General features: G+C 43.8%; 1 protein-coding gene across 1 annotated transcript; it reads left to right on the top strand.

Moving 5' to 3' along the window:
- Positions 1-8,980: 8,980 nt before the first annotated feature.
- On the top strand, positions 8,981-11,691 carry C8R40DRAFT_1044539 (uncharacterized protein; the record flags this gene model as incomplete). The annotated part of the gene is made up of 6 exons (XM_046224230.1): positions 8,981-9,110; positions 9,161-9,653; positions 9,709-9,776; positions 9,824-10,851; positions 10,993-11,142; positions 11,362-11,691. 6 exons carry the CDS (start codon positions 8,981-8,983, stop codon positions 11,689-11,691), a joined length of 2,199 nt encoding a protein of 732 aa, XP_046086860.1.
- Positions 11,692-12,201: the final 510 nt, after the last annotated feature.

Genomic DNA, 12,201 nt, shown 5'->3' with positions numbered 1-12,201 from the left:
TCAGCTTGCTCATCTTGAGATTTCAAATGTTCCCTAGATGCAAGAACATATGCTTCAGAAAGCTCCTTCTTAGAGAACGTTTCTTGTTCACATCGTTTGTATCCATCTAATACGATGTTTTGCTTTTCATCAAAGTGGAAGCTTATTGCGTATTCATCCTCTCCTTGGTCGCTACTCAACTCATCGAGGAATGAAAATTTCCCTTTAAATCGTTTTCACCTGTCGATTTTTCATTATCAGGTGTTACATTCTTTGGTTCATTATATCGTGAAGTATTAATTTGAATGTTTCGACCTTTCTGGCCACGAGGATAGGTTCCTACAGTAACCCTCTTGTGTGAGTTCGGATCGCTGATTGTTATCTCGGAATCTCCGTTTCCAAAGGTCTTAATTTCACTTTCCACCAAGACGTCAAAAGGTCTCCCTAATAACACTTGAAATGGTGCTTTATTTTGTACGTGTAGTTGTAAGTACACCGTAACTTCACCAAATTTAAATGGAATATTTCTTGCTAAACCAAGAGTTTGGTTTAATTTTCCACTTGCATCTTGCATTCTGATCGTGAATTCTGGATCCCAAGTAATTCCTAGACCTATAGCTATCAATCGGTCTATCACAACAATCTGTGAACCTTGGTCCAATACACTTTCAATCTCTTCATCTTTATTATTGATTTCAGGAGTAACAGCACGTAATCCATTTGATTGATTCGCTACTACCACTGGATGATCACTATGGTCTTCATATGCCACGCTTTGATTAGCAACTATGGCAATGTTCCTTCGTTCATCATCAATGGAAAGGTCTCGTAGAAAACTTTCCACAATGTCTTTCTGCACTATAGATCCCACAGGAATGTCATTACGACTTTCAGTCAGGACTTCAAACATATCCGTCTGATCCTGCCAAAGATCTTCAATTCTAATGCATGTATCAATCATCTGTACCCTAGACGGATCGTCCAAAATTTCAGTTTCTCCATCTTCAGATAAAGTTGATACGTAGTTATTCGTTTTAGTCCTTGGTCGGACTCTCCTATTGCGTATCTTGCGCATAATAATTTTTCTGATAGCAGGTGATAAAGCTGCTAATTCTTCTGTACTCAAATCAACTTTAGCATCGAATATCTTCTTTGCTATATCTTCTTCTACACCTGGTCTCGAGACTTCATTCCTAATTTTATAGGCTGGAGTATATCCATGACTATCAATTTGATTCGTCTGGTCTCTTGGTACCTTCGTAGGCGTATTAATTTGAATAGGACGATACGTCCTAGGTTGAACATGATCATACGGTCTATGTTCGCTATTAATTTGATTCGTTGGTCTTGACGAAGGAATTAATTTAATAGCATCCTCGTCATCAGATTCATTAACATCTTCAATCGTGACTGAAGGCTTCTTCAAAGGCCGATCTATGGACTTTGGAGCCTCAAATCTCACTGTTTTCTGATTTCCATTGGTCGTTTCAACCAATTTCCCTGGTATTAAACCTGGTTTCTTGGGTATATGCACCCCATCAAATACTAATCTTTTCGTATTTTCATTAAATTGATTTCGTTTTGCTTTCTCACTTTCCTCCGGAGCTACAGCATTGGATCTTAAAGTTCTCATGGACCGATCCTGCTCCTTCATTGGAGTACTTATTTTTTTCCATTTGAACTATCTTGGTTGAACACACGGACATCATCTTCTCGGTGTGCTTCTAAATTCCCAAGTCTATCTGATAGTTCCTCTATTCTTGTCATCCAAACAGCTAGATTGACGTTAGGATTCATCTGCTGGTCCATGACTTTATCATCTTCGTCATCTTCCATGTTTGCAAAATAGGATTCAGCACGATCCCATCCCAAGTCTTTCGCCATTTGTTCAATTTTCTTGTAACGAGGTACATTTGGATCATCTCGAGGCATTCTAGCGTTGTCCCTTAATTTGTAACGCTTCGAGTCACCTCCTTCAGGCATCATCCAACCTCTTTTCGTAAATTCCAGCAAGTGTGGACATTCATTCATAAAATGATCTGTCGACTTGCACAAGAAACATGCCCACTGAGTTCCATTCGAACTTTTCGGTGTCGTATTTCTTTCAAATCTATTAGATTGATTCGAGGGACCACTCGGTGGTATCGAATTAATCATTCCTTTAGCATTTTCTTTGGCCATCTGTGCCATTACTGCTGTTAACTGCGTCATAATGTCTGCTCCTTCTTTGAAGTGCGACTGTAATGACTTCACAGCTCTAATTTCTTTCATATTCGCCTCCATGAGGTCTTTATTCAACGCAACCATTTGCTGTTGTTCTTCTGTCAATTCCCTTGGGATCAAACTTTCTAATTTAATTCCCAGAAGATCCTTAAATTCGTCTTCTACTTTGGGTTTCAATACCTGAAGATAATTCCTATCTGTCTTGGGAACATCTGCAGCAAACGGTAAATTAATGTGTCCCCTACTAAACGAATTAGGGTTATTAATTGGTGGGCTCGAAGAAGCAATGGAAAGTGTTTGATAGTAGTTATCAAATGAACTCCCAATCATATACTTCTCGGCCGCATTCATTACTTCGTCAATCTTGAAAGGGTCTTCCTTTCGTCTATCTGACATAGAAGTAACTGATACATCTTTCACAACTGTTTCTAGCACGCCTCTCCTTACTTCGGGAGTCATAGGTGCCAAGAACAATCTTACTGCATCACTGTTTGTGATCATTTTCGGTTCATCCATCAGCTTTTTCATTTCAGCATCGAAGAGGAGTCTGAAGATTCTCATCTTCTCCTGTTCACCTGCATCAATTGGATTAAATTGATGGACCAATTGTTCAAGCAATAATCTAGATCCTCTTTCGTCTCCTACAGATTGCGGAAACATATTCTTTAGATCCTTTTTAAATTGATCCCAATTCGGTTTCTTCACCGAATCAAAGACTCTTAATGCTTGTCTCGTTTTATAAGACGTCCATTCTAAAGCTAATCTTACTTTAGCCTCGTCAGATGTAATCCCTCCATGTTCAAATATGCTTTCAGTAGCTTCGAACCATGGTATCATTTGACTTGGATCAGTTATATCAAATAATGGTGCTGTCTTATACTTTCTTGGAAGTTTCGCACTGGCTTTATCAATCTCAGCCTTAGCTTCAGCTGACAACGCAGGCATTCCATAATTATTGGTAGTCATTTTGACTGGTTGAATCGTGTTACTGGTTTGAGAGATAGTCTGATGTAACGTATCTATCAATCTAGTTGATTCAATCGACGTAGAAGATGTTGAAATTGACTCTGGAGCAATCAATTCAATTATATCTTCTTCAATATCAATCGGATTAATTTCTTTTCTCTTTCTTTTCGGATCGAGATTAGATTTCTTCAAATTCCTCGGCAAAGATGTAAGTCTTCCTCGAGATATAGATGATCCTGTTCCTCTAGAAACAGAACTTCCACGCGATTCTTCTGTCGGTATTTGAGAAGAGGATGGACGACTGGATTCGTTCGTAGGATTTAATAGGGATGTTCGAGCTGATGTGCCGAACGTAGATCTCCCAAATACAACTCCTGCTTTACGATATTCTTCCGGTGTCAATACTCCTGCTTTCTCCGAATTCTTCGAAGTACGCGGTTTTCCTGATGAACTAATGTTGACAGTTCACAGAAATGGTATCACAAAGATCAACACACTTCTACCAAATAATCGAATATAATCCAAACAAACGTTCGATTTAATTTATCAAGCTAATTGTAGCTTCAAAACCACCCCTCGCGGTGGGCTCCAGATAACGAGCTTGCCTCGTTTTTGTGTGAAAGAGAAAGGAAGGAATCTAATGGGCACTCCAACCAACCAATCTAATACACAATATGCGAGTTCACTGCTATCAAATTTATTTAATAGCAAGGGGTAGCGTTGGCAAAGGTTCCGCAAAGCTTTGAGAGCTAAGTACGAAGCTTCGATCAATCAATTTGAATCGTTCTAAGGATTCGATGTATTCCTTTGATCAAGGTAGATTCAGCACGATTTGTGCTTTGGTTTGTATTGATTTGGGTATATCAAGAATTGGGGGTTTGAATCAAAGTAAATTAAAACCGAAACACACAGACCCCTACGGAGGGCTAGAACTATGTGCTGGCACAACCACACAGCGTGATTTGCCCTTAAGACCAACGACTGATCCTAAGTTCGAAGAATACCCAACAACTGGATATACTTCTCGCAGTCACAAGGAGCAGAACACAACGTTCCTATACTCACAAGTGCCGGGCCCGAATGGCTGCTAGCGAAGAGGTTTCAGTCTGGCGGGAGTGTGTCTTTCCTTTTTACGGATTAGCACTGCAACGTCGTCCCAAAATCACTTTTTTCATTCCAGATACATCGGATCGCTATTTATACATACAGAATATAGAGGCGCATAGTACAATCAATTTAATACAATAAACGTTCGGAACCGCAAGGAAACTTCTACACTCAGTCAGATACCATTTAATTTGAATCTACATGTCCTTATTTGGTCCATATTGGTTCCAAGATTCTAGTATACCTCCAAACATAGGTAGGTACTCCAATATTCATTTAATTTAATTGTTTTTAGAGAATGACTCGAATGGTGTTCAACTGTCATTGCGGTTCAACACTTACTTCGATCGTTTGTCATCTCGTCCGGAGGCAAATCAGCTCTCCTCGATTCTAATCCTATCAATCTGATTCATCTGGATTAAACTAATTGCTTCTCTCTTTCAACAGACACCCATTGTGCCTATACTCTATCAAGGGAGTTACGCATAGTATTCATTTAATTGCATTCTTCAATGTTTCCTACGTCAGGTCTCTTTGACATCCATTTGATATGTCTTCGGAGCCTCGCAGTACTTCGATCGTTCTTCTAGTCATTTTCCTTAACCATGCAACTTGATTGGTCTATTAGACTAAATCGCAGTCTTTTAGATTAATGCCTGATCTTGTTCTAGAAGGAGTATTTGATAATTCCTGAGTTCTAGAAAGTCATTTCGAGTCAATCCTCGGTTCATGGTCACTTGAGTAAGTTCTTCCAAACTCCTGCCAGTGTAAGGTCCAATAAGAATACCCTTGGTATGTCATACGTGAATGGTCATCCTTCGGATGTAGTCCGAGTCTGGTATAATCCTGCTTGACAAACAGGTAGACTGCTATCCGTAGGTAGTATCGGGGATGGGTAAACTGACCAACTTGTGGTAGTATGGGTATATGGTCCCTTCAACTTATTAGACTGATTCAGTATCGACTTTGACTGTCAATCTGGGTCTCAATTACAGTCCTCTTGATACAAATCTATACGTGAAAATGTCACAATTCACAGCATAGACGTCTAGCCAAAATTTAGGCGTGTCAGCGGCGGAATGGAGGCCTGTGGCATGGACTTGACACATCCCCTATGTAGCATTAAAAAATAAAATATCCCTACATATGTAATTCTATGATAGATAGATAGATTGATACTCGGCTCCGTCCCTAGAGACGGGGTCCCGCATCGGAACAGCCGGTTACAGTACATGAACAATAGCGAGCTCAGTCCGAACAGAGGGAAGGGTAGACTACTGCTGATGTACTGCATACGAGTAATGTCATAAAGTACGCAGCCCCTATCATTTTCCTTTTTTCACCGTCTTGACGCCTTTACCTGTACAATACATCATCCCATCACTGTCAAACCCCCATCGATTACTGATCCACCTGACCCATCTTCTCTTTCTACCGGCTTCCGCCACCTTCCTTGCCCCTGAACTGTACAGTATTACATCGTTGTTTCTCGCAGACCGGATTATGTATATATAGCCAACCCTTCACAGCCTGGTCCCTTATCTTGACCTCTCTGTCATTATCTGGGACCAGGTATGTGTTTACTTACTATTACCTATGACTACGATACTCAATATATCTCTGTCATTATCTGGGACCAGTTTGCCTCCGCTCCGCTTAGTCGCTCCGCCTTGCTGACCTGCTTAGTCGCTCCGCCTCACTGCCTTGCTTAGTCACTCCGCTAGTCACTCCGCCTCTGCCGCTTCGTGACATCAATCATCAAGAACCATTGGAGATCTCTGAAGATTATTGATTCAAGCCCTCAAATCATCAAGTTCCTTGCTGCTCCTGTATATATAATGTAGAAATAAAAATCATAAATAAAACCTTGCTCCATGAGATCCTACACAAGTTACGCATCCCGACATCAACTATGTCACCTGTCCCGACATCCCGACGCCAACGACATCCGGACGTCCTGATATAGTGATGTTGTCTCGACGTCCCGACATCGGGTCACCATAAGCTGGGCGAGCTTATTTTGAAAAAGCGCATGCTTTGCGTGAGGCCATTTGTGTGTATAAATTCTGAATTTTTTGGGGTAGGTTATTAGGTGACTATCCAAATTAAGCTCAGAATTTTTGCCATATATTATTCAAAAGCTTTCACTGGAGTGATTGAGAATAAACGGTCCCCGAAAAGAATGAAAAATCAGCTTGCATTTTCTAAAAATAAGATTATGGATGTTAATGGTATGTTTTTCATATAAACTGTACTATATCGGGCCCATAACATGGACTGGGTTTAGGAGAAAATATTCAGAATTTTCGGCGTCCAATAAGCTGAATAGTTTTGTACCAAACCTCACTATAAAATCAACCTTTCGGTCGCCAGAAAATCGGCTAATCCCTGCAGTGTATCATAGAGGGCTGAACCGGGAAACAAACAAACACAAAGTGTTGTAGCGCAAACACTCCCACGGAGTTGGAATACCCGCGGATGTACGGATGTACGGATGTACGGATGTGCAGATGCCGGGGTGGGGGGCTGGGGGGGCCTGTGTTGTAGAGTAGAGAGCTAAACTCGATCTGAAAACGGAAATGCATTAGAAAGAAAAGTATTGAATGATTGGAATTTGGATTACACGAGAGGTTGAATTTTTAAGTCAAGGTTTGAAGGTTTTTCACAGGAATTGTCTGCAATTGTGCTGTGATTGCTGGTAAGAGCTAGCAAGGTGCCGGGAGTTCTCTTCAGAGTGTTAGACATGGAAGGTTGACTGTTTCAGTCCTACTTACAACAGATGTATTATGAACAACCACTTACAAAGTTGAAAGTCCATTCTACCGGATGATTGACTATGATTGAGTCACAGAACAGGCCATTCTACCGGATGAATACTTGGGTCAGAGAAACATATATGTATGTATGTAAGTATATTGTCATCCAATAAAAATAAAAATACAAAAGCCAGAACAAAAATGTGCGTAAGACTAGGTAAGACTCTGGATCCCAACCCCCCCCCAACACCCCAAGAACCGCGTTCAAAAACATTTGCGGCACCGGTACCGGAGACAGGAGAATTCGTCTTCGTCTTCGTCTTCGGATTGGATTGGTTTTGGCACTAGCGTGGACTTGGTTGGTCGATGGTTGGGAAGTGTTGAACGTTGACGGAGGGAGGGTTGTTGAAGTGGGAGTTGGGAGTGGGAGTGTGAGCCGCTCTATCACCTACTCCGAAGTTCTGCTACCCGATTTTGGCAAATAAGAAACTCGTGTTCCAACTTCCGCTGTGTTTCTCAATGAATATAACTAAGTATTGCACAAATATCTTAGCGACACTTGTTGGGTACCCTATTTTGAAGGTGAGCATAAGTTATTCTTCATCTTCTGAAACAGAGGTTGACGTTGAACGTTGAACACTGACATTGGGAAAAGCATAGAGAGAGAGAAAGAATATACATATATACCATTGCCACGAAGTATTGGTATGTTTTTTCCTGGCAGTGGTAAAAAGCGACCTGCGGTGAGCGTGGCTAGTAAGGCTATATAGTAATGGGGTAATCCAGGACCCCGGATAATCACAGTAAAGGTCGTTCCCAAAATTGCCGAATTTCGGCTGAAATGTCCGAACCAAAATCAAGAGTTTCTGTCAAAAAATGTCTGAAAGTCGACCAGCCACCGGCACTTAAGCAAATTAGCGCTCGCCTAAATGATCTTCGGGGAGGCTTCAAAAAAATTTCCAAAAGTCCCATGGACTCCCACCTGGTGACCTGAAGACATACTATGGTTCACAGGGTACTTCTGTAAACAGGGTACTTCCGCATTTTCGAAAATCTCATATTTTGAACATTTTAGGTCAATAAATACTCTCAGACTTTTTATGTAGTACTTTCTAGGTTTTCTATAAACATGCTGTACTATATGAAATAGATTGTATTCAGGGGATGCATATGTACAAGACCAAAATACTGTAATATACAAGTGTGACTTTAGATTGAAGCCTCAGGAACCATACGAAGAGCTGGTAGATAACTGTAGAAATGACATGGGCATTAAGTAGAGGTTCTCATCAGCTAGCATAGCAAATTTAAAAGCAATCCAATATGTTGTAGAGATTCAACAAGCAGATAAAGTGAAGAGGGTATGCGACGTGACAATATTTGATTCCAGGTTCATGCCGTAGCCTCGGCAAACCTCTGACACTCTCCAAAAGCATGATCAACACAAGTTCTGCCTCAACCCAGCATCAAATGGCCAAGTGTGCCAGAGTGCCGAGCAGCGGCATTGATGTGACTCAGTGTGACCCAAAATGCGGAAGTACCCTGTTTTTCCTCGGTCATGGTCCGACGCTCTGTTTATGCCTTATCTGCTTTAACATGTAAGACAAAAGACAAGTTTAACATGATTCTAAATAAGACTGTCGACTCAGATTTTTATTTACTCAAAAATTTAAGACGTTATTCGCAATATTCAAGAAATCGGAAGTACCCTGTGAACCATAGTAACTCCCCAAGCTGGAAAAAATGTCCAAACCCCTGTGAACAACCTACCGCCGTTAGAGGCCTTGAAATGTCCGAAAATCGAACAGAATTTTTGAAAAATTTCTCAAAATTTGTCCGAATTCCCGAACGACTATATGCTCAATTATCCGGGGTCCTGGTAATCCAGAGTTTATGTAGATGATGGTCATGGGAAATAAAAAAGAGCGTCACGTGCTACATATCCAACTATGTCGACGACGACGACAGTGCCTGGACGAACGAAACACGCGAAAGCGATTCTGGGGGATGAGCTGCACAAGAAACTGGGAGAAACCAAGGTGCTGGTTGTGGGTGCCGGAGGGATTGGTTGTGAACTGAGTGAGTAAGAGAAAAACTAGCAGAAAAAAGACAGCGCTAATAGCTCGCAGTAAAAACCCTAGTCCTAAGTGGATTCATCAACATAACCCTTCTCGACCTAGACACAATCGACCTCTCCAACCTGAACCGCCAATTCCTGTTCCGCACCACGCACCTGAAAAAGCCCAAATCCCTCATCGCCGCCTCCGTTGCCTCCACCTTCAACCCCCTAGTGCACATAACCCCCATCCAAGACAACATCACGGATTCAGACAAATACCACCTCGAGTGGTTCAGGGGGTTCGACCTCGTGTTGAACGCGCTAGATAATTTGGAAGCACGGAAGTATGTGGGGCGGATGTGTGTAGCGGGGGGGGTGGGGATGGTGGAGAGCGGGACGGCGGGGTATTTGGGGCAGGTACAGCCGATTGTGGGGGGGGTGACGGAGTGTTTTGAGTGTGTGGAGAAGGTGAAGGGGGGAAAGACGTACCCGGTGTGCACGATTAGGTCGACGCCGAGTTTGCCGATACATTGTGTGGTGTGGAGTAAGAGTTATTTGATGGGGTGCGTGGCTGTATGCGTTTTTAATTCTGTTTGAAATCTGATGTTGTGTGTATAGGCAGTTGTTTGGAGTAGACGAAGATGCTGGTACAGAATTGGACGAAGCTGAGAAACAAGGTGAAAATGGTGAGTTGCACCTCTACTCTCTTAAATAAAACTCATATATCCTCCAGCCGAAGAAATCGCCAACCTCCGAAAAGAAGCCGAATCCTTTGCTCAAGTACGTGCCGCAATTCGCAGTAGCACCAAAACCCCCGATGCCGATGCCGTTCCCGCCGCACGCATGATATTCGATAAAATATTCAACACCGACATCAAACGCCTGCTCTCAATGTCCGATATGTGGAATCACCGTGCCAAACCTGTTCCCTTGGATTTTGATCGCATAATGCAAGAGACAGAGGTAGGAGAGAAGGAGAGCGTAGCACTAAAAGACCAGAAAAAACTAACAACGAAAGAAAATCTAGAATTATTCATTTCTAGTGTATCTGCTCTTTCTGCTCGTCTTTCCCCCTCCTCCTCAACAAAAGAAACAGTAATAGAATTCGACAAAGACGACCCCGACACCCTCGACTTTGTCACTGCTACCTCCAACCTGCGGTCCCTCGCGTACGGGATACCGCAGAAGAGTAAGTGGGAGGTGAAGGAGATGGCGGGGAATATTATCCCTGCGATCGCGACGACGAATGCGATTATTGCGGGGTTGATTGTGTTGCAGGGGGTTCATTTGGTTGCTGCTAAGCTTGGAAGCGCTTCTGCGGGTTCTTCCCATTTCCCTTCCACCTCTCCTTCGTTCACCTCGACAACGACCAACTCGTCGTCGTACACCGCCCTCCGCAACATCCACATCCAACTAAAACCCTCCGTCCCCCTCTCCGCTATCACCACCTCCAGACCCAACCCCGCCTGCGGCATATGCAGAGACGTCTACACCGTCGTCCGCTGCGATCCCCTCCGTGCCACCCTTCGCGATGTCGTGCAGGGTGTTTTGGGGGGGACACCAACCACCTCAACCTCAACCTCAACCTCAACCTCCACACCCAATTATTCATTCCCCACCCCCACCATCTCACACTTCACCATCTTCGCCTCCTCCCCCTCCGCCCCCTCCGCCACCCGCATCCTCGCCGACCCCGACTGGGACGACAACCTCGACCGCACACTCGGGAGCTTGAATGTGCGTTGTGGGATGTTTGTTAATGTCGTTTATGAGGGGGATGATGAGGAAGAGGATGAGGGTGAGGGTGGGGAGGGAACTAATCACGGTGAGGGTGACGAGGTGCACCGTGACGAAGAGGATCACCACGGTGGGGATAGGGATGGGAAAGGGGCTGGTAATGAGCGTGAGAATGAAAAATGGCAATGGGAATGGAAAACACTCTCCATCGGAATCGGGGGGTTGCCTCCGAATTACCACCCTGTCGATGAAAATGGGGAGGAGGAGAAGTGGTTGATGTTGCCGGATCCGCTTCCGAGGTTGGTTAGTAGGACGGTGAAGGTGAAGGTGAATGAGAGGAAAGAAGAGGGGAAGGAGAAAAATGGGAGTAGGGGGAGTGGGGTTGCACCGCCGCTGGTGGAACGAGCGTCTCTGAAGAGGAGTTTAGGAGACGAGGATGGGGATGGGGATGGGGATGGGGATATCGTAATCCTCGACAACGACGACGACAAAAACAACGGTGTTGGAGACGACGCGCGTCCACCCGCGGCGAAGAGACGGAAGACTTCACAATCAACCAATGGCTCTCCATCGAAACATTCACTCGCACACGCCCACCCACTCGCACGCGGCCCGAGTAAAAACCCGAATAAAAACCCGAGTAAAAGCCCGAGTAAGAAAAAGAAACTAGAAGAGGACGGGTTGGTGTTGATGGAGAGCGCGGAGGAGGTGCTTGATGATGATTTGTTGGATGGGGGGGATGGTGGGAATGGGGAGAGTGGTAATGGGGAGAGTGGTAATGGTGGGAATGGGGAGAGTAGGGGGAATGGGGAAGGAGGGGAAGGAGGGGATTGGGGCGATGGGGATGTTATCGTTATTGATTGATTATGATTCTTTGATTATGATTATGTTGATTATGTTGATTATGTTGTGTTGATTGTTTTGATCTGATGTTTATCGATTATCCCTCTTACTGTTGCGCTCTCACTCTCACTCTCCCTCTTCTTCTTGTCCCACTGTTACTCTTCTTCTTCCTGCTCTTACTCTTCTTCTTCCTGCTCTTACTCTTCTTCTTCCTGCTCTACTTCCACTCTTCCTCTTCCTCTCCCTCTCCATGCTTTGCATGGGCTGGGGGTACTGTTGCACCTTTCTTTTTGAATATTTACAAATACAAAACAGGCAAACTATTAAACCCCCCCCCCCCCGGTGAAACATCCCTGGGCTAGTATACCTCTCACTCTCACTCTCACTCTCACTCTCACTCTCACCCTCACTCTCACTCTCACTCTCACCCTCACCCTCACTCTCACTCTCACTCTCACCCCTTCTCACCCTCACCCTCATTCTCACTCTCACCCTCACTCTCACCCTCACTCTCATTCTCACTCACACTCT

The sequence above is a fragment of the Lentinula edodes genome (genome assembly GCF_021015755.1).
Source record: "Lentinula edodes strain Le(Bin) 0899 ss11 chromosome Unknown C8R40scaffold_16, whole genome shotgun sequence".
Lineage (NCBI taxonomy): Eukaryota > Fungi > Basidiomycota > Agaricomycetes > Agaricales > Omphalotaceae > Lentinula > Lentinula edodes.
The sequence above is the reverse complement of the archived record's forward strand: the minus strand, read 5'-3'. Positions and strand labels throughout refer to the sequence as shown.